General features: G+C 53.6%; 6 protein-coding genes across 6 annotated transcripts; 3 read left to right on the forward strand and 3 right to left on the reverse strand.

Annotated features, from left to right (window-relative positions):
• Window positions 1-3,139: 3,139 nt before the first annotated feature.
• Window positions 3,140-3,313, reverse strand: G6M90_00g109330 (uncharacterized protein; the record flags this gene model as incomplete). Its single annotated transcript, XM_066131776.1, has 1 exon — window positions 3,140-3,313. The coding sequence occupies one exon, from the start codon at window positions 3,311-3,313 to the stop codon at window positions 3,140-3,142; it is 174 nt and encodes a 57-aa protein (XP_065987931.1).
• Window positions 3,314-11,028: 7,715 nt separating this feature from the next.
• Window positions 11,029-12,633, forward strand: G6M90_00g109340 (uncharacterized protein; the record flags this gene model as incomplete). The annotated part of the gene is made up of 1 exon (XM_014688435.1): window positions 11,029-12,633. One exon carries the CDS (start codon window positions 11,029-11,031, stop codon window positions 12,631-12,633), a length of 1,605 nt encoding a protein of 534 aa, XP_014543921.1.
• Window positions 12,634-13,521: 888 nt separating this feature from the next.
• On the reverse strand, window positions 13,522-15,839 carry npr3 (Nitrogen permease regulator 3; the record flags this gene model as incomplete). The annotated part of the gene is made up of 3 exons (XM_014688434.1): window positions 13,522-14,524; window positions 14,592-14,988; window positions 15,059-15,839. The coding sequence occupies 3 exons, from the start codon at window positions 15,837-15,839 to the stop codon at window positions 13,522-13,524; spliced, it is 2,181 nt and encodes a 726-aa protein (XP_014543920.1).
• Window positions 15,840-16,422: 583 nt separating this feature from the next.
• Window positions 16,423-17,472, reverse strand: 4HPE1 (4-hydroxyproline 2-epimerase 1; the record flags this gene model as incomplete). Its single annotated transcript, XM_014688433.1, has 1 exon — window positions 16,423-17,472. The coding sequence occupies one exon, from the start codon at window positions 17,470-17,472 to the stop codon at window positions 16,423-16,425; it is 1,050 nt and encodes a 349-aa protein (XP_014543919.1).
• Window positions 17,473-18,670: 1,198 nt separating this feature from the next.
• vlmA_6 (Fatty acid hydroxylase vlmA) lies at window positions 18,671-19,735 on the forward strand (the record flags this gene model as incomplete). The annotated part of the gene is made up of 1 exon (XM_014688432.1): window positions 18,671-19,735. One exon carries the CDS (start codon window positions 18,671-18,673, stop codon window positions 19,733-19,735), a length of 1,065 nt encoding a protein of 354 aa, XP_014543918.1.
• Window positions 19,736-22,519: 2,784 nt separating this feature from the next.
• On the forward strand, window positions 22,520-23,843 carry ETNK1 (Ethanolamine kinase 1; the record flags this gene model as incomplete). The annotated part of the gene is made up of 2 exons (XM_014688431.1): window positions 22,520-23,242; window positions 23,346-23,843. The coding sequence occupies 2 exons, from the start codon at window positions 22,520-22,522 to the stop codon at window positions 23,841-23,843; spliced, it is 1,221 nt and encodes a 406-aa protein (XP_014543917.1).
• Window positions 23,844-26,172: the final 2,329 nt, after the last annotated feature.

Genomic DNA, 26,172 nt, shown 5'->3' on the forward strand with positions numbered 1-26,172 from the left:
CCACACCCACTTGCTGGCCTCGTAGGGTGAAGCAAGTACGCCGAGTAATGCTCAAGGACGGAGCATCGTACTCGGTAATATGTATTGTACATACATACGGAGTACATGCATATGAGTGATGCGGTTCTCCACAGTCAAGACCGACGTCGCGCCGTCTTCCACTACAGTCATGCTTGAAGCAATTGTGCACATGTCTCTCTCTACCGTCATTCTCAACAGCGCCTCTGCGCGGTCCTGCTTGGAACTCTTCGAGGGCACAGCCAGAGAGTCTCAGGTGAGCCAGCGGCTAGTCGAGGCCAGGTGACCCTGATTTCTAAAGTTTGATATCGATCCTTGCTGCCACCTGGAACCACTGGGAACAGGGTTTGATTGACGCTTTACTACGAATAATCAAGAGCCCGAGAGTTGGGCACGGCCGGTTGACGGGTTGAAGGTGGTAGTAATGCTGTGCACGATCACTGGACGAAGCGGATCGACGGGCAACAGTTTAATCGGGGCAGGGCAGCTCGGCTCTGAGAAGAATTTGAATTTTTCAATTCTTCACAATGGCTCGCGGCCGAACAAGCCATGTCAAGAGACTTCACAACTTCCAAGGTTAGAACGTAGTAGTAGTAGTAGTACGTATTATTTTGCGCGTGGGGTGGAGACAGCCGTCCATGCCCACAAGGAGCAAATCCCAAGGGCCATGGATGTAATACCTGAGTACGGAGTACTCCCTAGGTAGCTTGGACATAGGCTCGAGACCATGATGCATCATCCCAGGCGCCATTTGCGTCTGCCTGCCCGTTTGCCTCTGTCGTACGGGCTCGAGATGCCATAACGGCCAAGGGCAAGTGTTTATGCTCGGCTGCCACCCAGTAGGCATCCAACATGGCATGATGTACGGAGTACAGAGCACATAATTGTACACATGATTGTGGATGATGGCCTGCTGGCACAAACATGCTTTTTCGGCGTGTACGCCGTGGCTGGCCTCGAGAATAACTGACATAATCATTATTATAAATGGAATTACCTCTACCTTCCATTTGCATGCTCGTCTCCGCACATGCCGCCGCTGCAGCTCTGGAACCCGCGTGGTGAAAACATCTCTCGCCCATCCAGATGTCTCACGCTGCTGCGGCTGATGCTGCATGCCTGCGTCAACGTAGACTGTCAAGCAAGCTCAATGTCATCCAGAAGACGGGCCTTTGTACCTCCTTGCATGCATGCATGCACGCATTATTTTCCTGCGCGCGCCAGCACAACGTATAAGTTATACGTAGTATTATTTTTAAAGTTCCATAGCCCAAGTGCGGGGGGGAACGGACGAGGACCAGCCGGAGACGACTTGAATAGAGAGGTCTGGCTCTTTTTGGTGTCTGCGGGCCCCACTTGGCAACTCCAAGGGAGCATAGGAGTCAACTGGTCCATGTCTGGTGCACACATGTGGGGGGGAACCACTCTGTGCGTCTCTGACTCAACTTTTTTTTTATCCCCTACTGCGGCTGCATAGACTGATGAATGAATTGAATTATTTTGCCTTTCTTCTCATACGTAGTTATTGCATGTTCGAGGTGGGGAACTCGTCTCTATCGCTACATCGTCATGTATGCCTAGCTGCTCAATACTCGGTAGTGTCAGGGGAAACGCCAATATGTATTTGTCATGGTTCCTTTCGCAGGTGAGCCTCTTTCGCAGCGCCTCACCTAAGAAAAATAAAAATAAAAATAATACAATCAGGTCTGGTGAAAAACAACTGGGCTTAAGTGGTGCATGGCCGGGCCCCCTATCTCCGCGAGCATCCATGAGCGTGAGGCAGGACAGCCCATGTGTCAAATTTGATATTTGATGCCTGCCAAGCTCCTCCCAGGCAACGCAGGCATTGACGAACAGACTCGTGCCGACAGCGTTCCGTGAATAGGATCGTGCGGGACCTGTTTGATTTCAGGGTCCGGTGATCACGCCCCGGCTGCTGGCAGCATGAATATATGCCTCAGCAAGAGTGCATTTGACAGTGGCAGACGAGTCAACATGGTGGCTGCACATATTGTAGGGGCCTGGCCGACCAAGAAACGTCTTGGTCGAGCTCAATGCCACGGGCAGCGCGACTCCCTCTCCCACGGCCAGGCCGCATTAAGCGCCTGGATACTCTGAACGACAACACTCGGCGCAGCCAAGCACGGGTCGTCTGTGACAGCAGCTCGTCTGTGACAGCACTGCACGCGCACCCGAGACTGCATCGCTGAATCGCTGCAGATGCGATGCGGCAGAGAGAGCGCGGAGCAGTGCTCCCTGCTCGTGAAATAATATTGAGGACCTAGATCCCGGTCCTGTCATGGCCATCGCCAGTCGGCAAGAGTTGCCTCGCTGTCCTCTTTCCCTCTCCCCGGTCGGTGACTCACTGCAGCCAACCGTCTGGTGAGTTTGATCTCTGCGGCAATGCCTCGACACGTGTTTGCCATGGCTCCCGAGTCCCGACCCAATATCCGTTCGCTGACCTGTCAACGGTGTCCTTTATTACGGCTGACAGGCCTGCCGATGTATCGTGTGTAGCAAGTACGGCGGGCCGTTACCATCCTGCCAAACCATTCATCTGTGACGTTAACGTCTTGGTCTTGGCCCCGAGGAGAGACGGCCATCACGTTTCACGTTTACAATTACAAGGCACAACACGTACTCCGTGCTCTGTACTCTGAGGCGCAGTGCTGCGTTTTGACCCTGACCTAGTCGTGAATGATGCAGAAATGGCTGTTTCGTACTCCGTACATGTACTCTCATAGCACCGTCTGCTCATCTGAGCCCCCGAGGCTATGTACATGTACTTTTGGCTCCGCGGCTAGCATCTGATCTTATCCCATCGGTACATGTTGCTTCCCACTTCCGGTTCCCGATTATGCGGCATGGGGTAGTTTCGTTTTGTCCTGAGAGGCCTTGCTGAGCTTCCCGCCGTTCTAGCTGCCGCGTTTGATTGGCGTCCTCTCATCTCCTCGTCGCCGTCGCCGTCGCCGTCGTCGCTTCCGCGTCCCCGGATCGTGTGTTGACGTCGGATACCAAGCCGTGTTCTCTAGGCAACTGCCCCGGACAGCCCGGAGATTGGTGGGCGACGGCTGGGGAAACAAGGGCATTTGGATATCGAAATGTCTGGTGGTCCACGTTTCTACAGACAGGACCAACTCGCCGCAGCCAGTCCCGGCACCACGTCCACGTCCCTTTCTCGCATGCCCATTTCCATCTCGGGGTATCGTACTCTGTACACTCCGCCCAGCCCGCCCAAATCAACAGGTTCAACTATGACGCCCTTCTCCGGGCGTCTTCCCCATCGACCCGACATGGCGGGAATGTACGCAGCCCTTCGAGACTACCAAGAGCAAATGGGTCTCGGCGCCGCCACCGTCAAACATCCTCCACGGCGGGCAAATCCACCAAAGGCGACAAAAAAAAATTTAAAAAAATTAAAAAAAAAAAGAGATAGTAATCATCCCCCTTGGCCCAGCTGTGCAAAAAAAAAAAAAAAAAATAAACCACCCAACTAACGAACCAGCAACCAAACATCCACGGGGGGATGGGGGCGGGGAGCCAGCAAACCAATCCCCTCTTCGTCCAGTCTATCGGGACATTCATTGAAGCAAAGCCATGTCTGGACGTCTCGAGGCCCGTCTCGGCACCCGGCCGAACTGCGCATCAGCTCGGCTGATCCCTCGCGCTGATGCCGCATGTACCGCACGTAACGTACATCCTCCAGGAAAACACACGCACATGCGTCAAGTTGTATGTATGTATTGTCTGCACTCGGCCGAAACTCCAGTGCGGAGAGTCCCGGCACACAAACGTCTCAACCCCCATCCTCATTTTGTAAAGGTGAACCACGGACGGGTTCTTCTCGCGGGAGAAGCAGCAGCCAAAGAGACATGGGAGAGATAAGCGCAAAGCCAGCCGCCCTTCGAGACGCCCGTCCCTCACGACTTTTCCAGGACAACACAGTAGTGCGCTCCAGTCCGGCAGTCTAGTCGCTAATAATACGACGCTGGGGGCTTCCTCGTACCGACCCCCCCTCCCTTCTTTTTTTTTTAACCTTGGGTCCGTAACATGTACATTCCTTGCTCGGCTGGGGAGGGCAGCCCGTATTAGTCGTGGTGTCTGGTTTCTGTCGGTGTGAACGGCGTAGCGCCAACCACGCCAACCACATTCTGCCACCTCGGGACCCCGTCGTCTGTCACGCCGTCTTTCCAAAATAGGTCAGATGACAGCGTGCTAGTTCTGCCCGAGACTAGGTGACGGCCTTGTTTACCTCCGGGTGTGAGAAATGATGCCTGCGTCACACGGGTGTGGCTTGGAGACCCTACTAAGATAGGTACAATTCGCTTTATACATACAGTCGCTTCGCAGATCGTCGTCACAACCAAAAAAAAAAATGACGTCGTCCCATACACCCTTTTCTTTCTCTCTGTCTGCGGCCTCCATGTCCTCGCTCTGATACCCATACACACACGCTCTCTCCCACTCTCTCGCCCTTGCTCTGTCTCTATCCTGACATCCATGATGTTGCTTGCCTTGTGCCAAACGATGCCGCCAGACGGAGACCAGTTGAGCCCATGGGAAAGTAGCTTACGAGATACCACACCAGACACGCCAGTTGAACAAGTGCTGAGAAGAGAGTCAAGATCGTGCTATGCAGCTTGAAGCATGTCAGTCATATTGGGTTGTTTGTGTTGCAAACCGTGATAGATAAGACCGTCGGACTCTTACCTTGAGTGAAAACACAAGTGTCATAGCAATGGAGCCAAAATAGGCTGCAGTAAATGGTAGTCTGGGCGCAGAGAGGAGGTGATAGACATAATTCATTGGGCCCATGACCGCTGCGAACGAGGCCAAGAATAGCGCAGACCCAACAGTCCATCTGTCACAAACATGTTAGCCACTTAAACTAGAGCCGGTGAATCACTGCCGTTCAGGTTTCAAACAAGGGCCTAGGCAGCCACCACCCTAGGTCAACGGGAGTGAGGCGAACTGCGACACGGCAGATCTGCCTCCCGGTGACAGAGACCTTGGGGACATCTTGATTCACTTGTCGGCCCGTAGGCCTTGAGACGGTGTGAATAATTTTGCAAATCAAGCAGACGAAAAGGAGGGGTTTGGCGTCTGCGAGAGCCAGGAGAGACCGTGATGACGGCAAAGGGCCCAGAATCGCACGCAACATTTGGCACTTACAGAGTCACAAACTTTCGTGGCCGGGTTGCCATTATTGGGAACAGAGTGAAGCATATGACAAAGCAGGCTAGAGCGGCTACGTTGCAAGCCGCAAAGACAAGCAATCTGTCCCATCTACTCACTGCAACCTATGTTAGCCTTGTCGCCCACGAGGCGCGATGTCTGCATCACATGCAGACATCTAAAGCGTGCCTAAAAATGCAATGCACATGTCCCGCTGCAGGGGTGCCGCGTCTTCATGCTACTCAATGTCGTCAAGTTGACGAAGACTATGGGGATGACTTGGGTTGACTCACGAACAAACCAGCCCTCTTCTTCCTCTCGCCGAGTTGGTGCCGGTAGAGGAGCCCCTGGGCCCTCTGAGGTAGGGAGCTGGACATAGTCACGGTCTCGGAATGGGTTGAAGTTTCTGACGGAGGCTAGCAAGCCTGTCTCTGGAGCCGTGCTAACTGGCTCATCCTGTCGTCGGCTCCAGCCTAATGAGTTTAAAGAATCGCGAAACGAGGCCGATGCCATGTCGACTTGGATATTCTGTGGAGTGCAGATAAATGGAGAGAAGGGTGGGAAGAGACAAGTAAGGCTCTAGTCGATAGAACCGTGAGTGGCGGGCCGCAAGGGCAGGTTCGGTGGAATAGCTTCGAAGGCTGGGAGCTATGTCCGGATCGACAACGGGTTTCGTGACGAGCGGTGGCCGGAGATAGTCGGTATGTGTGGAGATGTCGACCAGCAGTCAGTGATGAATGTAGAGTAATGGACTAAGAGGGCTGCCAAGCTGCTCCACGGGGGGGAGGGAGATGGTCAGTCGCAGTGCTGATATAGAAGAAGTCGTATAGGTTGCCTTGCGATGGCAAAAACACGTCCCAGGAAAGGGTGTCCTACCAAAGTAGTCTGATATGGCACGCCGCGAATCAAATGCCCTCCGAAGATGACAAGCAACGGACTAAGACGCGAAGCGTACGAACCAAACCGCGCGTTCCGTTCGTAAGTTAGGAGTCGAGGGGAGGGGGAGCGGCAGAAGGTGGGCAGGGTGGTGGGAGGGTGCAAGGCTTGCAGCTGGCCCGATAAAGAGTGCCCAGGATGGGAATCTAGTAGGGCAAACAGAAAAACCAAAAAGTCGATCGCAGAGCTCAGCAATGGCGGCGGATAGAGATCAACTGGTTGCAAATATCGAGGTCGATTTCGGGATCGGGAGTTTGGTGTCGTCGTTGGGTCTCCTCTGGCTAGGCAGGGGGGTGTAGGATGGTAGTCTATGAGTGCGGGCCAAGGCCACATGATTGGCACGCAGGGGGGTCGGGTGCCACTCCGTGGGCACTGGGGGGACTGTGAGTGGCCGTGTGTCCAGAGGCTTGCCTGGCCGCAGCTGTTGCGAGGCCAAGTTTCACTAGGTGACAGCCGTGCTGCACGGCTACGAACGTTGAGTGAAGTGACTAACTACATGTCAGTTGAGCGCTGGCTCGGCAAGCTGTGGCTGGTTCTTCCCTGGTCGACTGGTCTGGCATTCGCAGTGCCGGCCGCCGCTTGGGTTCGGGCTTTTGCACTCTCCTGTGGGGACGAACCGTTGCAGCTGCTTCGTCCGACCTGTCCATGGCCTCGCTGGTCTTTCCTTCCATGTTCTTTAACTGGTCACTCCGATTACCTGTGGTTACATGATGCGCATGGCATGCATGGTGTGCATGGCTCTCGCGGCCGCATGTATCACCGGCATGGACTACCGCTGGATGCAAGATGGCCCATTCTCTCGACGTCCAACCCCCCCGGGCCTATTCGCTAGATGATCGTCCATGGATGTGTTCTTTTTTCGGGCTTTGCGGGAACGCGAACATGGGTAGCGGCAGATGTGAAGCAAGGCAGATGTGCTCCAAGTACCTACATATGGCACTCGCGCTTGCATACGGAGCATTCGATCCTAAAAAGTCGTGCATACTCCGTACACGGCAGTCAACCGACACACGTTCTACCTTGCATGGACATGGTCATGGCTTGTTTAGTAGTATGTACAGTACAATTAATGGGACCGGGAGTTGACTCTGCTGCCGCCGCTGCTGCCGCTCACAGGGGAATCGTCGGGATATTGTAGCCTCATGGCTTCCAGAGCTCATGCATGTATGTATGACTTACGCATATACGCACGGGAAGTCTCCGCGGTCGACCCATGTACTATCAAGGAGAAACACTAAGGGTGACCTGGATATTTAGTAATATGGCCGCGGCTGAAGGGGGCTGGAAGGATATGATGACAGTTTGTGCCAAGATGACGGTGTTTAGAGGAGTGTCCGGGCAGGCATCTATCGAATATCAGGCCCAAATATGACAAGCCTCGGATGTCCTTGTGGAATTATGGCATCAAACAGCTCTCGATAACAATGACGCAGGAACCCAGGATTTTGGTCACGACAACCCAACATCCATTATAAATGGCATCGTCGCAAGTGGTAGACTGACCTTGGGCGGCGGTGCCTTACATGACCGCGTGGCCTGCGCTCCCAAGAGGTCTCAGGACTATAGAGGCAACGCATGACCGGGAGAAAAGCACCGATGTCATGATGCAACTCGATGATAAGGCCGGCATCGAGCGTCGAGGTTGTGGCTTGGTGTCTTAAAAGTAAAGTCACGCTCCGCTGCGATGCACCCCCCCCCCCCTTTCTTCAACAGCCACGGGTCCGAGCCGGCGTGCGTGTGGTGTGCGTGGGCGTACGTGTGCCCCAGACCATACTGGGTTCATTCTCGTAGTGCGCTCAAGAACGTTCCAGATAGCTAATCCAAAAAGGAAAAGGCGCCCTGCCCGTTGGAAATGGCTGGATGGAGATGCTCGAACCTGTGTGGATGCCGCCGGTGCTGGTGTGTGGCTGGGAGCAGTCAGAAGACAAATCGGCGGGACGAACCTCGTACCGTACCGTGCCCGCTCTGCCCGCAAGTCTATCGCCAGCGTACTCGCTACCGTAGGCCAACGGTGCTAATAAAGGTGTGTGTTGAGATGGATGGCAAAGGGTGTGCTGGGCATCATGGCCGCGTGTGGATGGGCTGGGCGCGGCGGGCAAGGTGAGAAGAGAGGGAGCTGGGCCATGAAGGCATTCTTCGCTCGGGGCGAGCATTATAAGATGACGCTTCCCCCGAGGATCAACCCCCTTCTTTCTTCTTTTTGTTTTCGAAAGAGAAAAGTTGAAAAAGAGGAAACGAGCCGGCTACCCAAACCGTCATCATCTTTCAGGTCAACAACTATCAAGCATCCGCCACATCTTGGCACTTCGATAACGCAAGCCTGCCTATTATTAGCAAAACACCCATCTCACTTTACCAAGTGCTCGCGGACGCAACAGGTTCCCTCGCCACAATCCGGCTGCAACAGACAAGGTCTCGGCCAGCGTTGGAGATCGATTTGACGTTTGTGTCGTTGGAAGGACCCAAGGCACAAAGCATAAAGCCGTCGAGCCTCGAGCTTTGCGCTTTGCGCTTCACACTGGGCTGCATATGTGCATAATATCTGGTTGGTCCATCTCTCCCGCACCACCTGCCCACTTGAGCTTCCAAAACGACGAGCCGACCAGTCGATGTCCAGGCATCGCAAGGCCCAAGGGGCGCACATGTGCACGGCTTGTTCGTGCTGCATCCTTGTGTAACGAACTGCACGGCAAGGTGCGCACTCATGCGCCAAGTCGCACCTTATTTGTCGCTGCTTTGTCTGACATGCAGCTTACAAGTTGAAGACTCATTACTGACGCCGAGGCAGCAGACTTGCAGTCAACCTTTATTCCTAGACCTGCCGAACTCGTCGCCCTGCCTTGACGTCTCGTTATACGCGCGTGCAGCAGTTCGCTCAAGGCTGCATATTTTATTCGATATATTCCCATCGCTTGGCACAGCCCCAAGCCGCACCAACAACTCCATCGCCGTTGGATAGCGCCTCTCTCAGCAGCCAAATACCCCCGTCACCGTCTGGTTCAATATACCCCAAGGTGAGACGTCATTTGCGCCCCAGCAACGCTCCAAGCTCACTAGCACATGCTAAACATTGAACGCTGCTGCCCCCCACCCGTGCAGCATTTGAAAGCTGACCTTGGCTCCCCTCAGCTGCCCCTCCCACTATCTTCAGTGCTTTCGACTTTAGCGTCAAGTCCCGTCTTCACACTGAAGCTGAACAAGCTCAGAACACCGGTTGACCCATTCATTACATACCGAGCAACGAGTCTGCCTCTTTGCGACCCAGCCTTGTTTGCATATTCTTGGCCCGGCCAGCATTGGTATATCTCGACCCTGTTCCGCTCTGCACATCTGCAGCTCGACTCTTTCTTGCTTCTGTCTCACGAAACGTGTCTCGGTCGCCGCGATACATTCCTGGTAAGTGCACACTCTATTGTGATTATTTTTATTCTTCGTGCCATCATGGCTGCCATGTCGTCAGTGGTCCCGGACTGTAGCTAGTCGCGGGGATCTGCCCCTTCCGATTCCTATCAATCATTGATCCCCCGCACCTCGTTGATCGCCCTGCATTTCTGGCTGCTAAGTGGCCGCGAGAACCGCCGCCGCCGTCGTGCGCCTTCCAAATGTCCACGGCCAAAACATTGGAAGTGTTGCATCAGCGACCATCGTCGGTTCCAGATTCCATGTTATGTTACCAACCCAAGCCGTGCATCATCGTCATCCTCCCCGTCCTCGTCTGTCCCCTCCTCGACTCCTCCGCTTCTTTCCTTCATCTTCTCAAGCCCCCCGGTGCCTCTGCTGCCGTCTCCTCTCACTAGTCTCTCCAACTACCACCCTCCCTACGCTTGGTAGTGCAACCCTGCACATCCTATTCCTCGCCCGTTTCTTGGCTTGGCCGCAAGCTGAAGCATCCCGAAGCAAACGACTTGGCTAACGGTGTCCCGCAGCTTTAAACAAACGTCGAGGTTTCCCTCTCACACCATCCCAGGTCTGGTCCCAGGACGCCTCCTCAGTCTAGGACTCGGTAGCCCAACCAACCTTGAGCCAACCGCCAGCCAGTCACTCGTCACCGCCCGGGCCTAGTTCGCAGACGCTCGCCGACGCACAGAAAAGGACAGGCCCAGCGCCATCTAGAAGCCTGGACGTGGCTGCAACAAGGAACAGAAATTCACAGAGTCCACCAAGTGGAATTCGCAGTGCCCGCCTCGTCCCGTCTTTTTCGTTGCCTACCGCCCTGCCAAACCATCCACCATTCGCAGCAGCTCCGTACGTCCCTCTCTGGCAAGCCACTGGCTAGTTGAAAAAGCAAACACTTGGCGGCGATAATCCTCCGACGTCGCATTTCCATCTCCCTCTTGCAACGACGACTCCCTCGCCATCGCCAACGCCAACGCCCACCTCCTTCGCTGCTATTGCCATACACTTGGTGTAGATGGAAAGGCAGTAGCATTTCGCTAGCACTTCTGCCGTCTACCATTTCCAGGGTGAGTGAGTAAAGAGCCTTTGACAACTGCCGGCAAATTCCACTATTGTGTACTCCGTGCTCAGCACGCAGTACATGGCCCCTCTTCCATTTCAGAACCCTATCCGCCGCCTCCGACGACACGTATGGCCGTCGCCCTTCCGGCTACATTTATGCTCTTTTTCTATTTCTCATCAGCCCCGGCCTTTCGGCTGATTGTATCGCATAAGCTAACGTGTTCCGCTTCCGCGCAGCCCGCCGTCTATACTTGAGCGCTTCATTAAATCCACGCAGTGTCGCATCGGGCACATAACGAAAACCACACGCCTTCGGCGACCGCACATCTCAGTCGCAACGGCGTACACCACCTCTTGACGGTGCCGTCAACTCCTCCTTCGCAAACCACAAAGCTGGCAACCCTAACATCTCTAGAGCTCCAGAAGCTCAATCTATATACAATGGCCCAACACGGGTTTGGCCACTTCGCTACCGCCCCTAACGGTGGCAATATCGACCCCAATGACCTCGCCATGAATGGCGGATACTCTCCATCCTTCGCCAATGCCAACAACTTCAACTCTGCCTCCAGTAACGCCCCGAACGGTTACTCCAGCGGCAACGCAGTCTTTGGCGACGATGAACTGTTAGATGGCCTTGCCAGTCCTTCCGACGGCCAGGCAGGCATGCATGGTCAAAGCCAAGATTACAGCAATATGAACATGGCCTTCAGCCAAAACGCTTTCCAGTCGCACAGAGGCTCCGGCTTACAGATCGACCCTGCTCAAATGAACGGCTACTCGCAGACACCGGACGGTGACCCCATCCAGAGCCCATATGCTACGGGCTTCACAGCTCAATTCCGTCAGATGCAGAACAACCACTCCCTTGGTGGCTCATTACATTCTCCCATGTCCTACACGGGCTCGCCGCTGGCTGCAGGCGAGATGGGTGCTGACGGAAATGACCCCAATTTTCTCAAGGCCAGAGCCAGAATGTCCCAGCAGATGCAACGCAAAGCCTCGAGCAACCGCAGCCCAATGACGCCCAAGACCAATAGCATTCACGGTATTCCCATCGGCTCCCAGGATTCGCCCGGATTTGGCCCACAAGCCATGCGGCCATCGGGCAGCCATGAGAAGTCGCCATCAGGACAATGGGTCAACACTCCCGCTGGCAGCATCCCTGCCTCATATAATTCCGGCTTCTCTTCACCTATGCAGCAGGGGATGGTGCCCATAAATGAGGTCATGCTCAAGGGAGGCACGTCGATGCCAACCAAGCTAGGTGTGAACCCCAATGCTGTCTCCTCCCAGGAGATGAAGCGAAAGCGCCGTCGAGAGTCTCATAATCTCGTTGAGCGTCGCCGCCGAGACAACATCAACGAAAGAATTCAGGATCTTAGCAAGCTTGTTCCCGCTCACCGCCTCGAAGATGAGAAGATCCGCAAGTTAATCCAAAATGGTACACCCTTGTCTCCCACTTTGACTGGCATGTCCAACCCTTCCCAGGCCACTTCGGGCTTGGCTGGTCCTGGTGCACGACGTGCTGCTGGTAGCAATGCCGGCAACATCACCACTGGTCTGCCTATTGAGGAGAAGGACAAGGGTCCCAACAAGGGCGACATTCTCAACGGCGCCGTCAGCTGGACACGCGACCTGATGTGGATGTTGCACCTCAAACTGCAACAGCAAGAGGAACTCATGAACCAGATCGCGGAGCTGGGCGGTCATTTTCCCTTCGAGCTGACGGATGATGAGAGACGTATGCAGACTGAGCTGATGGAGGCCATCTCCAGGAGCGATGCAGCCACCTTTTCTTATTCACGAACTGCTGGCTCTGGCCTCCGGGTGCCTAGCCACACTGACTATCGTGGTGACCCTGTAAATAGCCTGGCCGCCAACCTCGATGCCATTGGCATAACACCCAACGAAAATGGCACCACGACTATGGCTTCAGACATCAATGACACTGCGCAGTTCTGGAATGATCCTGATGATGACGGCAGCGGCCACGCCTCCCTGGATTTTAAGGAGGATGATGAATACGACATGGACCTTAACTAAGTATTTCATGTCACCCTGGCAGCTTGCATTCATCGGCGTTTACTTTGATTTTTTTTTGTCTCGAATGATAACCGAAGTACGACTTGCGATAGCTTTGGCATTTATGGCATCTTGAGGTTTTCTTCCATACAGTTCGGGAAAGCTGGCGTGGTGGGATACTTCCCATGTTTTTTTGGGTGTCTTTTTAATGCTTGGCTCGCTCCCAGACCAGCGGCGTTGAGGGGTCATACACATATACATACTACACGGAGGTTGGCATGACCCATGGATATTTTGGGCCGGCGGTGTCCGACCCCAACAGGGTTCTATATACAGGGCGCAAAGTTTTACATTATACAGTAAGGAAGGGATGATTGTTTTGGTGGCTCCTTTTTTTTCGTCCTTGTCCGTTTTCTTTCTCTTCATATCGCGCCGTGTTGGCCGTTTCTGCAGATTTGAAATTCCCCCCCTTTTTTTTCTTACTGAATTTTTCCTCTGAGCTTTTGCTACTTTCGGCGTCGTGTCTCAGATATATAATTGTTGATTTTGCGATACCTCGGTTGGCTCTTGTGATCAAAGCCCTCCTCGCCCGTTGTATGGGTCTTTGAAGAAGGCTCCTGTTTTATTTCTAGCTACATTGGAATTTAGTTTTGCGATTTGGTTTCACGAGTGGCATATGATGCAATTATTATTTATGAGCTTTGTGCTGTTTGTTGTATTACAGTGGCTTGCTTGGTGTGCGTGACGTCTTGTCCGCTCCCCCTCTTTCTGTCGGATAGATACCTAGGTAGCTCATGGGAATATGCAAATGCTCTTTTTATTCTGATCCATCTCTCCCAACTAGTGATGTTGAGCGCGTGCATTTCAAGAGAGTGGTAGTTTTCAGTTGTTGCGAATAACTCGGTTACATCACCAATGTCTGGTACAAAGTAGATACTCGCTCATGGCTGTTAGTAACGTCCACGTCTCCTTGCGCTTCATGTCTTCCTGCAGAGCGATCCTCTCCAGCGCACACCGGCCGTCGAAGTACTTGCACATGACGGACCATGCGGCTTTGACCTTGTCGTCCTTGAGGCGGCGCGCAATGGCGGACAGGTAGCGCGACTCTTTGCCCGTGGCCTTCTTCGCATCGAGGATGATGTGCGGCGTCAGCCCGGCGAGATGGGGGCTGTCGTTGACGGAGGGCCGGCTTGTCGGGATGGGGGGTGTTTTGCGTGCGTGCGCCGTCGCCTTGTCGGCTGCTTCGCGGTGGGCTTTCATGGCGATGCGTTCGAGGCGCGCCATTTCCGCGGCGTGTTGGGCCGTGGAGGTTGGTGCTGGGACGCGGGTCTTGGGACTGGGTTCATCGCCGGCTCCGGGTAGGGGTTCGGCGGGATCGGGGTCGTCTTGGGTTGTTAGTTCTTGGTTGGTGGTTGGGGGAGCAGCATAGGTTGGCGATGGGGAGGGCTGGTCATCGTTGCGGTTGTTGTCTTGTGCTGTCGCTGTCGCCGCCGCCGCCGCCGCGAGCTCCTCGGCTTCCATGACATATTCTACTTCGTACAGGATCTCGGGCCACACGACAACGTAGGCGAATGTGCAGAGCTGTGTCACCCATCCCCCTCGCAAGAGCCACGCCAACATGCGGAGGTACAGAGGGCGGTGCGGCTTGCTGGGGCAGAAGGTCTTGTAGGGCCGCGGTGTGTAAGATAATTCCGAGAGAAAGTTGGGCAGCGGCGGTGCCAGCGGGAACGCGCGTTGCCATTCAGCTGCGTCTTTGGGGAGGCGGCTAAGATCGCAATTAGGCGACACTATGTAAACATCTCTGGCGTGTAGAGGTGGTATGGCAATGGCCCGGCGCCAGAATATGAAGTGCTGAGCATACTTGCGGACTTGGCTGGCTGTGAGGACGTTGCTTTGCCCGACCTGGTAGAATCTGAGGAGGTATCAGGATGGGTTTTCTTTGTTTATTATATACTCACGGTTAGGAAAGGGGGACATACGACATGGTGGGTTTGGCTAGACGGGCAAATTCAATCATGGACACTGTTGTTGGGTCTCTATCGGCTTGGAGCTCAGCTACGACTTTTTTCTCATCTTCCAGCAGGAGCAGGGCAAAGTTTTTGTCCAGAAACTCCGGGTCGTCTAGTTGTTCGTGGCTGAGGAAAGAGTTGGCCGTCGTTAGCCAGAGACCATGCTGGCTGTGGTCATGGTCTGCTGGGAGGTCGGAAACGAAGAAAGGCGCTGGAATCTGTACCGATGGAGTCAAAACTCCCGCCGGTGTGTCTAGGTGAAGCGTTGCAATCTTATTGCGAGACACGGCTTCGTATATATCGTGTACAGATGCTGCTAGCGAGGACATCTCAAGCAACTCCTTCCATAGGACGTTCATGCTCTTTTCTGTAGATGAGGGTTAGAAAAAACACATTCTCGACGAATGGCGCGGATGTGGTTAAACGTGACGACTTACCGTCTTCTCGGGCTCTATCCTTGGCTAGCAATATCCGTTTTGACTCCTTCCATACGAATTCGCAGTGCTGCTGGCTGTATTTGTACGCCTTGTTCACCTTCTTTACCACGTTGTGATACAACGCATCAACAAGCTCCTTGTCTTCGCTTTTCTTTGGATTTAAAATAAATACCAGGTTAAACATTGTCATAGAACTGCGCTTCTCTTCGTCCACATCGTCTTTCTTGCCGTCTTTGTCTCTGGCAGACTCTGACGAGATGACGACAGATGGCGTTGGCGGTTCTGTCTCATGGGGAGCCAGGTTTTCCTCCGACAGTCTCGGGGCCTTGGCTTTGTTCGATTTCTTATGGCGCTTCCATTTTCCATTCTCTGGCACGTGGATGGGATATGAGATGCAGTGCACGGGGTCGAGTGACAGCTGAAACAGCTTCTTGTGGTAAGACCGCGCGGGAGTGAGGATGCTGGCCAGATCCCGTGTCGGGAATCCAGCCACACGCTCCCAAGGAACGACTTGAGAGCCAGTCTCCGTCATTAGATGACCATCGTGGTGTCGATGTTTGCTGCCGCCTCCGTCTGTGGCGGTGATATCCCGGCTCATGGGCTGAGCGAGTCGTTGAAGGAGGATATCCCCATCCTCATCAGTGGACTCAACAGGCTGTTTTGGGTGGTTCGTGACGGGCTGGACATCTGGTGGGTAGTGGAAGACAAATGCCGGCCCGTCACGCGAACGGTTGATTATCAGCGCGACAGCAAGGAAGTTTTCGCTGGTAATAGACGACATTGTGGCTGTGGGTGTTTGTGATGGCCGTGATATGTCACATAACCTTCGGAGCTTCCATTCAGGAGCGAAACGCAAAATCGGCGCGTCGCATGACGAGGCCGCCTGAATAGACCAAATTCGTCCACAGCCAAGGTATCCTCCAAATGGGCGTCTGAATTCGCTCGCCTTGAAAGTGAATATTATATGTAGGCAAGAGTCCTTTGGGAGCTATTGTCGAAAGAGAACTGGTGCGACCAATCACATGACCGCTCGCTGCATGTTGTCGGCCACGGCTGTGGTGGCGTCGAGCACTGAGAGTACAAGACCCGTTCGACTACAGACCACCCGTCAAGCTTGACATAACAACTGTATAAGTACCAGACCCTCCAGTAACCTTTCATTCTCTTGCCGAAACTCCCCGATCTTGCTAAAACATCTCGATAATCTGTCTCGGGTACGCCAAGCGATGCTCTCATTCTAGAATTTTACTGAGAGTCCGATCCAGGAGATTGTACAAAGTCCCTCCCCGATTTCGAATCATCAACCGGATCAAGAGAATTCCCCATTGTGCTATCTTTCTCGGGATACATGGGTGAATTCCCATCTATTCCTCGGATGCAACCGGCCACTGGTCACCTACTCGGAACCCTTCTGGATATGGATCGGTAGCATCCAGAACAATCTCTTTGTAGCTTGTGATCCAGCCCCTCCCCGATATATTCGGAACAATGGCATCGAACTTCCCGACCTTGGTTGCATACCGAATGTGCCCCGTGAACTCAGTGCCTATGATACTGTGATGTTTAGAGGGTTCCCCTACTTGCAACTGGCCGCGAGCGTACAAGATGGCCATCCTGGCAGACGTCGCTGTTCCGCAAGGGCTCCTGTCCAGCCTACTTGGTGGGACGATGACTGTGTTTTTCGCCCTCAAACAACCCGACTCTCTTGCGACTGGTTCCGTTATACACACGGTACAAACACCTGCCATTTCTGGTTTCTCCGGGTGCACTGGGGTAAACTGGCTTTGGATGGCCTTGGTCACCCTGTCACCCAACGCAACCAGCTTGCGGCAATGCTCGTTCGACACCGCAAGGCCCAGGGCGCCAGCTTCCACAAATCCGTACCACATGCCGCCCCAGGCAACATCGACGGAAACGATGCCTATTCCAGGCACATCAACCGGAAAACCCAGCTTAGCAACAAATGAAGGGACGTTATCAAAAGCCACCGACTTGCACTTTCCTGCTTGGCATTGCGCTGTGGCAGTAACCAGACCAGCTGCGGTATCCAAAGTAAGAACTGTCTCGGGCTCTATCATTGAAACTATGCCGGTTTCAAGTAGGACTGTTATCGCGCATATGATGTTGGAGCCGGACATGAAAGCGTACGAGTCGTTGCACATGATGATCAGCCCCATGTCGGCCTTAGGATCACACGGCGGTACAAGGACATTAAGGTTCAATGAAGCGCGGCCCCGTGGCTCATTTAAGAGAAGATGCCGCAGATAGTCGGTGGACTCTTGGAAGTTCTGCATCTTTTCAAACATGGACCTGCCTGGTACATCTGGTACACCGCTGACTATAACGTCTCCTACTTCACCTTCGGCATGGCATCCGACAACGCGGATGGGTCGGCTTAGCAGACGTGAGTGCATGGTGGTTAGATCCTTGGCTGGATTTGTTATTCAGACTTTTGGCACAGTTGTGTCAGTGGTGTTGTCGTTCTATTGCCAACTTGGACAAGCAAATCGCCTAAACCGCAGATAGGCCCTGATGTGTAAGGCTGAGAGGATGCCTTGCCTTGTTATTACAGACTTTGAATGAAGTAGACGAGAAGAGTCTATTTCTTGTGCCCTCCGTGCCGTGAAGATGCGGCCGGTCCAACAGACTCCATTCGGAAACGACCCACGCCTTGCAGTTCACATGTCAGCATTAGAGGCATCATTGGTAGCAACTACCTGCTTATAGGTACCTGCATATCCAGGTGGTTCCCAGGGCAGGCCAAGATTGTCCAGATTTGTGCACTCAATGTTCGTGGTGATGTTCATTTTTGAATGCTACCAAATTCTGGAGACTCTACAGTACCTGCTACAATCTGTCCATGGCCACTAAATAGACCACCCTCCCCCCGACGGGGAGTTTCTGAAATATTTAGGACAGAACGGGCGACTAGGGTTTAGCATGTGAAAGGTCCTTGTGTACTTTATACAACAACCCTGCTGTGAGCGATGATTCGATGTGGCTGATTGATATCTCTGTGGCAAGACCACGTGTCAAATAACAGAGCCATCAATTGATACTTGAAGAAAGTACCTTGGAGCTAAAGGTAGGTAAATAGTCCATCGACAGATCGTCCGTTCTCAGCCCAGCGTCCTCAAACTACTCCTTGAGCCGTCAGCGTGATTAGAGCTGTACGGCCTCGTCCGATACATCAGGCTCCATGCCTCCCCTGGGTCTTTGCGAGCCATGACCTTTAAGAGCAATGTAAAAGCATTTACGGATCGTCCAAAAGCACGGGCTGGGTGTCGCGATAATTTGGTTTTGAAGGATTGTTGGTGCTCCACGGACCGGGCCATCGGACGAACAACATCAGCCTTGCGTGCGCGCTTCGAAACATTAGGCTGCCAACGAGTCCTGACGACACGTCATGTTTCCTACCATGTTGGGGGATCGGTAAAGTTGTGTCATCACTCCGCTGTGGACTATAATCGACGGATATTTAAAGGATAGGGTCTTTGAAGGACCTCGAGCCTGTCTGCTTGCACCTCTCAGCTAACTCGCCGATAGATTTTGTGTCTTGTGCAAGAGGCAAAGTGTATCACAAGAATTCAACTTGCGAACAAAAGCGACAACATGACTATAAAGCCAAATGCGAAGGACTCGATGAAGTCCACCTGGCGACTGGCCGATAGGAGCACATGGGCCAGGGAGCACTGGATGATCGAGCTGTTTAACGCGCATCCTGTCGACCTGGACAAGCCCATACCAGTGCATCCCAAGACGGACAAGATGCCACATGTCTCTCAGTGGTCGCAGCATCTATGGATCCTCACTTACGCGCTGCTTCCACTCGGGATCCAAGAGGTCTGGACATCGTTGACTGGGCGGCAGAGCCCAGGCTATCTTGGCCTCTTCGCTCTCTACCTCTCTGCCTCGACCGCCATCGCCATTCGCGAAGTCCATATCCTTCGCCGCCTGGGGCACAAATATGGGTTCCTGGACGGGGACGTAAGTCAGCGTGACGGGGTTCCAGACGTGGGCGTGGCAAAGATTGTCGCCTCTCTCCTCAAAACAACCGGCTCCCGAATCGCCATGGCTCTTTATATGACCCGCAACCATCGCCAATCCCCCGCGGCCTCATTGGGTGACTGGCAATGGTGGGCTTGGCTTGCAGTTGAGAATGGCCTCTATAGTGTCACCCTTGACTTTTGGTTTTACTGGTACCATCGCGCCATGCATGACATCCCATTCCTATGGAAGTACCATCGCACACATCACCTAACTAAACACCCTAACCCGCTCATGACAGCCTATGCTGATCACGAGCAGGAATTCCTTGACATGGTTGGTATGCCCTTCCTGGCCTACATGACGCTCTGGGCTATAGGCTTCCCGCTTGGATTCCATGAATGGTGGATATGCCACCAGTACGTGGTGTATTCGGAGATTTGGGGGCATAGTGGTGTCCGGGCTAATTTCGCGCCGCCCTCGACCGTCGTTTGGCTCCTTGAAGCGTTCCGTATGGACCTTGTGGGCGAGGATCATGACTTGCACCATCGCAAGGGCTGGAGGAAGAGTTTTAATTATGGCAAGCAAACACGGGTGTGGGATCGCATCTTTGGCACTTGCGCTGACCGCATTGAGTCGGCGGCTGGTAATCTTGACTACTCGGACCAAGTGATAATGCCAATATTTTAAGATACATAGGGTTAGTTGAACTATATAAATGCCTTGCTCTGAGTAATAACATGTTGTGGCTGGGTCGAGGCGGGCGTACTTGAGCATTCGGGCATGATAGTAAAAGGGGTCTCGCAAACCAACCAAACTCTGACATGGACATGAAGTCCGCCCAGCTTGGTACGATGGCGCTTTTACCGTACGTATAATTGACAAGTCATTCTTCCCCATGTTGCAGAATTTTGGTCACGGCCAAAGCACTGGTATCCAAAGCCAAGAAATTTATACATACCGGGTAGTGACCTGCCATGTACTCTTCGTGGAGGTCAACATTCCTATCTGGGTTACACAGATGATTTCGTTGTCCATCTATGCCACAGTTGGTGTTGGTCTCGACTCCGTACTTGCAAATATTATCATGTCTAGATTACTTGTATTGCTCCAGCGGTAATAGAAAAGACCAAGGGTGACGGTACAAGACCTCGCGAAATAGTCATGGGCCATCTAATACCATCAAACTGGGTAAAGGTGGCAAGCAAGTCAGCGCAACACACGGTCAGAGATGGGAGCTCATGGGTGAACTTGGGCCGAGGAAGCAGTGGCCCTATAAACACAATCGGTTTGCTTACTACATCTCAACTTGGCGGTCCAAATGAAAAATAATAGTACCTCACGTCGCTACAACTCATGTTTAAACTGGCAGGATCCCTTATCAGCTCAGTGACCAACTAGCGGTCAGATGAGACAGAGAGTTGAACAAGCCACGGCAAGGCACAGCTGCAATATGGAGGCACACCATGTAATCAGCTCTGGCACTTTTCCGGCATCGAAGGTGCCTCTCGCACATGTCTCTCCTGTCGCCTGCCCTTGTCTATCAACTAGTGCAACGAGGCCAGCCATAAATGATGTGCGGGATCGAGGGGAGGGGTTCGCAACACGCTTCAGGGGCGAACGGCTTGAGGGCATTGTGAATAGAACCAGATAGGAAATGGGTGTGTCACACACTCACAAGGCTTACGCATCTCTTGCGCAAAGCATGTCATATGGAACAAGCACGGAAGATGGCTCGGCAGCCGAGCAAAGCAGGCCTGAGCACGAGCTTGAGCTTGAGCATCGATCTGGTCGAGCATGGATGGCATCGACATGCCGCCACCCCCTCTCTCTCTCTGCACCAGAGGTTCCTTTGCAGCGAGGCAACGCAGTTATCCATGTACACGCTTCCGATGCATGCGCATGCTTGCATGGCCGCAACGTCGAGGGAGGTATATGAGGGTAAGGCGTGAGCTAACCCCGGGAAGGCTTTAGCTCAAGCTGCCTGCACAAGAGACGTTTTCGCCTCAGATGTTGTTTCGGGCGATGAAAACCACCAACAAACCAAACACAGCGGGCGGGACGTGCAATGCGTTTCTCCCCAGAGGAACACGTGCTCCGTGCTCGGGACAAGTTTAGAAAATCATGGACCAAAGGAGCCCCCTCAGCTGCGTAGTGTTTGATAGCTCTGCCGTGATGGAGGGGATGAACGGGCGGCGGCTCATGCGGGCTTTCGAGAAACATACTCCGTACATCAATCCTGAAGGAGAGGAAGCTCTGTGACGTCGCTGGCCGTTTCCAAATGTTCCAGATATTCTTGTATCCGGATGTGCAATTGCGGGTCCGATAAGTTGCCCCAACCCTTTTCCGTGTCCACCTAGCCAACGAGCGTGGCATTCCGTCTCGTCTGTTTGCAATGGCTTCCAGGGTCTGGTCCGATGGCGCAGATGTTCATTCTAAAGTCTGGTGCCTACATGTAACTCGGGGCGGCTTAGGGGGCAAGGGCAACTGATGCTGTGCGCAGACTACGTACCAGTGGACTCGGCATGTTCCAATGCCTCGGTGCTGAGTGGAATCAAGTCTGGTCAATGCTTCCAGATTGTCCCCTGGTGCGTGCCCCGTGCCTCGGGGTGCCTGTGATGCAAGGAAGGGTCGATGGTGGCTCCCCGGCCGCTTCTGCCTCCCCCTTGCCCCCCTGTTCTCCTTTCCTGCTGATTGGACGGCTGTGCCCAACAAATTTCATCCACTGAAGCCGGGACTTGGAGGCTGGAGCCTGCCACGCGCCCCTCGTTCTCCTGATTCGTCTCTCGTCCGCCATCTTGTCCAAGATGGCGACGGTCTCTTGTGTACACTGCAGCCTGCATCTGGTCAGTAAAACACAATCCAGATCATCAGTCTTTGCTTTCAACGCGTCTGCGGCAGCCGCATGCGAGTCGAGTTGGCCTCGGGGGCCCGCATCTTCAGCCAAGCACCGTGGCACCAAACCTCGCCTGATCAAGCCACTCGATCAACGGCCAGATTGACTTGGCTCATTGACTGATTGACGCCTTGAGAGTACGGAGTACTCCGCTACCACTGCCGCTTTCACATGGGCGCGACGCTTCCTTTAACTGGCCCACCCACGCTCAACCGCATCCTCTAAACCTCCCATTTTGCTTTAAACTACTCCTTGGAAGGGCAATAGGTCGTGTGCGCTGTTCCAACGTCACCTCGACTGCAGGCCTCGGTATCGCTTCTCAAGAGTTCCTGTGTCCTTCTTTGAGTTGTCTATAAGTCTTCTGCTTCACGCTTCTGACAGCAACCGCCGCCGTGAAACCTGGTGCGCGTAGCCTCGTCTGCGCGAATCCGCCCTGAAATTGACGGCACCCACCATCTCGAGGTTAATGAAACACCAGATAGCCGCCCGTTTTTTACTTTAATTCTTTGCCTCCTTCTTTCTTTTTATTTTCTCCTCCCCTGCTTGGTTGGACGGACAGCCCTGTCGCTTCATCCATCATGTCGCCTGCCGCTGCAGTCTCTGCTGCCGAACATGGTCACGTTCGCTTCATCCCCCTGAAATACGACAACAGTGACTCTCAACGCTCGGCAATGAAACTCATCCTCACGCTGTTTCCTCACTGGGCCGGGGACGAAGCTCACATCGATTTTGTCCGTTTCACCGACGGCATCACCAACACCTTGCTCAAGGCAGTCAACCGCCGTCCGGGGCTCACCAAGGCTGACATCGACAAGGATGCTGTCCTGCTCCGAGCCTACGGAAACGGTACCGATGTCCTTATCGATCGTGAGCGTGAGGCAGCAAACCATGAACTCCTCATGAGATACCACCTGGCTCCTCAGCTGCTGGCTCGATTTGGCAACGGCATGCTCTACCGCTTCATCCCAGGCGCGGTCGCTCAGCCCAAAGATCTGGCCGATCCTCTCATCCTCAAGGCTATTGCTCGACGACTAGCACAGTGGCATGCCACTGTGCCATGTATCCCAGACTCGTCCCTTCGGCGAAACAGCTCCACTAACGGCGACGCCAATAATCATGCCCTCCTGCTGAACGCCGCCGCCGGAAAGCCTATCCCCAATGTCTGGACGACGATGCAGAAGTGGATCTTGGCCTTGCCTACAGACACAGAGTCGCGTCGTGAGAGACGAGCTCTGCTGCAGGAAGAGCTTGAAAACATGGTCAAGCGTCTTGCCCACCGCCCTGGATTGGGTAACAATGGGGTATGTTGCCTGAGACACTCTACCCTCCCCCCTCGGTCCCTTCCTCAGTCCTACATCCGACCTTCACAAATTGACGTTTGCTAACCGACACGTGAATGTATAGCTGGTATTTGCTCACTGCGACCTCCTCTGCGCCAATGTAATTATTCATCGAGATGGCAGCACGGAGCCGTCCGTTAGCTTCATTGACTACGAGTATGGAACTCCATCGCCGGTTGCCTTTGACATTTCAAACCACTTTGCCGAATGGGTGGGCTACAATTGCGACTATGCCGCTATTCCCACCAAATCACAGCGTCTTGCATTCGTCCGGGAGTACATTGCCTCATACGCTAAATTATCTGGCGAGGCAATGGACGAGGAAGAAGAGACTCGGAAGCTGATGGAGGAAGTGGATGTGTTCCGGGGTGTTCCCGGCTTCTTCTGGGGCATCTGGTCCTTGATCCAAGCCATGATCTCCCACATCGACTTCGACTACGCCTCATACGCCGAGGAGAGGCTCGGCGAGTATTGGGCCTTCAAGGCTGAAGATGACGGCACCCGTGCAGCCTCCGGCAAGCAAATGCCCCTACGAGAAGAGAAATGGGCGAGCAGCGAATGATGAGTGTGCCAAGTGTACACACCCCACAGAAGAGATGGGTGAGCTAGGCCGTGAGAACAGGATAAGACTGAGACCGGAAAAAAACCCGGGGGGGTGTAATTGCCAATGCGCTCGCCTTCATCCGGAATTATCAGTTTGTGGTCATAAGTATTTGACCACTACGTGGCGTTGAGCGACTCCAAAGGGGTCGAACTTCATGAACCCCCGCTGTAGTACCTGATCTAGCCTCTGTCACCCCAAAAAAGAATCGTAACGATTGATTCTGGACAGAGACAGGACATAGCACGAAAAACATTGCGGTTCCACCTAGGCGGGTGCGGGTATTTTCTTGGTAGGGTCAGGCGCGGCGTTGGTATTTCAAACAAGCTGCCTAGTGGTCCATTTGAGACAGAGGAGAGACAGCTCAACCGTGGCATTATACATATAGATGGAGGAATGGCCATTCAAGTTAAAAGGCAGCCATTCAACATGACATACAGTAGCTTCGCAGGCGCCCGGATACGTACTGATTATTTTCAGCATACTATACATTATACAGGAGTAAATACATGGCGGCAGTTGTGGAATTCATGAATAATAAAAGGGCACAGCGCGGCCTAGATCAGCAAACCAATGCTTATCAGCGTGACCCTTTGACGTTTCGGAATATATTCATCATGGCCTGCCTTCGGTTTGCCTTGAGAAAGAATAAATGTTGGGTTGAAAGCAACATGGCCAACACAGAAGACTTTATCTGATTAGCAGGTTATCAAGTGTTGCTGCTGGAAGCATCCAAACGCCGATTGTTATTTTAATCTCATCCCTAATACTACCGCAGGTGGGCTTATGCACGGCATTACCCACGGTCCTTGCTCCGGCTGTCGCATCCCTATACAGAAGACTCCCTGCTCCTCTGGTCACTGCATTCGTCCCAATCTACCAAGGTAGGTAGGTACTTGTTTGTTCTTAAACACGGAGTGTACGACCCCAGCCCCCGACCCAATCTGTTCACCTGCAGGCAATGGGACACACACATAAAGACACATGGAGTACGGGGTAACTGTCAAGCCATAAGCCGTTAGCCAGCCAAAGTCGCGGAGCCTAGTCTGCCAAAAGATCCCATTGACGCCAACGAATCACAGCATGCTGAGGAGCACAGCCTTGCGGCATGGATGCTTATACTGGAGTGATTTGGAAGTACGTACTGCTCCGTACGGAGTACGGAGTATTATTCTGATAATTGGGGCTGGAATGCAGTTAGAAAGTCCAAAGACCAATGGAATGCACCCCTCGAGGCGGTCAGAAACATTTCCACCTGGTCCGGCTCTGCTGTGTCTCCTGTTTTATTTCTTTCGTTCTTGGGAAGAGATTTTGTGACAGAGGACAAACAAGAGGTGAATGTAATAGACTGACAAAGGGTAAGCAGGATTAGATGAGCGATATTTCAGCTCATGTATGTGGCATGGAGCCCGAGGGATTTCGAGCGGAAGGCGGGAAATGCAAGGACTGTCAGCTTGGGTACGTATGATGAACCTGCGTCAGAGTACGTAGGCCGTAGAGGTTGACAGTGACAGGGTCATGGGCGAGGGAGAGAGCCGGACTGGCTTGCGTTCCGGCGACACGGGCAGTTAAGTTGTGGGCTTCCGAGGCGTGGGCTTCCGAGGCGGATGGGCAATGGATGGCGGATGCAGGGCTGGGATGCAGACACAGCTCGTGACAGGGCTCTGGCTCGGGCCAGGCTCGTCGTTGCAGATTGAATGAGTTCGCAGAGCGGCTGGCTGGGTGAGAGGTGAGTGTTGGAGGCGCCAGGGGAACTGGGCTGGCAAGCTCGCAAGCTGTCGAGACGGCTAGCATTGAACCCACTTTAGCACCTGGCACTTGGCATCTAGCACCTTCCTGGCCGGGTCCTCCCGCTGGGTGCGCAAGGGTTTGGGAGGAAAGGCCCTTGGGCTTCCAGGCTGGAGGTACGGACACGTACGTACCTGGCATCATGTGCCAATATGCAACAAACACTGTATGGGGACTCGGAGGCATGACGTCCAAGGTGTACTCCGTACTACTTCGTACAGTGTGAAATAGCGACTCCAGAACGCCCGCCAAGTCCCTCCGGCGCCGTTGTCCCACTCACCCATCAAGCACCCACTTTCCCTAACCATAACGGCGTGGGTGCCCCTCCCCCACCGTGCTACTCCTGCGGCCTGCCATGTACATATCGCCCAAGCAGCCAAGTGCCAAGTTCATCCATGGAATAATACCACGGCGTCCAACGTCCGTCCCATGGCATCCATGGCATCCATGTCACTAAGTCCAAGGTAATGCTTCCCAGTCGCTGCCAGCTCCCTTGTTGGCA

Source organism: Metarhizium brunneum, chromosome 7, assembly GCF_013426205.1.
Source record: "Metarhizium brunneum chromosome 7, complete sequence".
Taxonomy (NCBI): Eukaryota; Fungi; Ascomycota; class Sordariomycetes; order Hypocreales; family Clavicipitaceae; genus Metarhizium; species Metarhizium brunneum.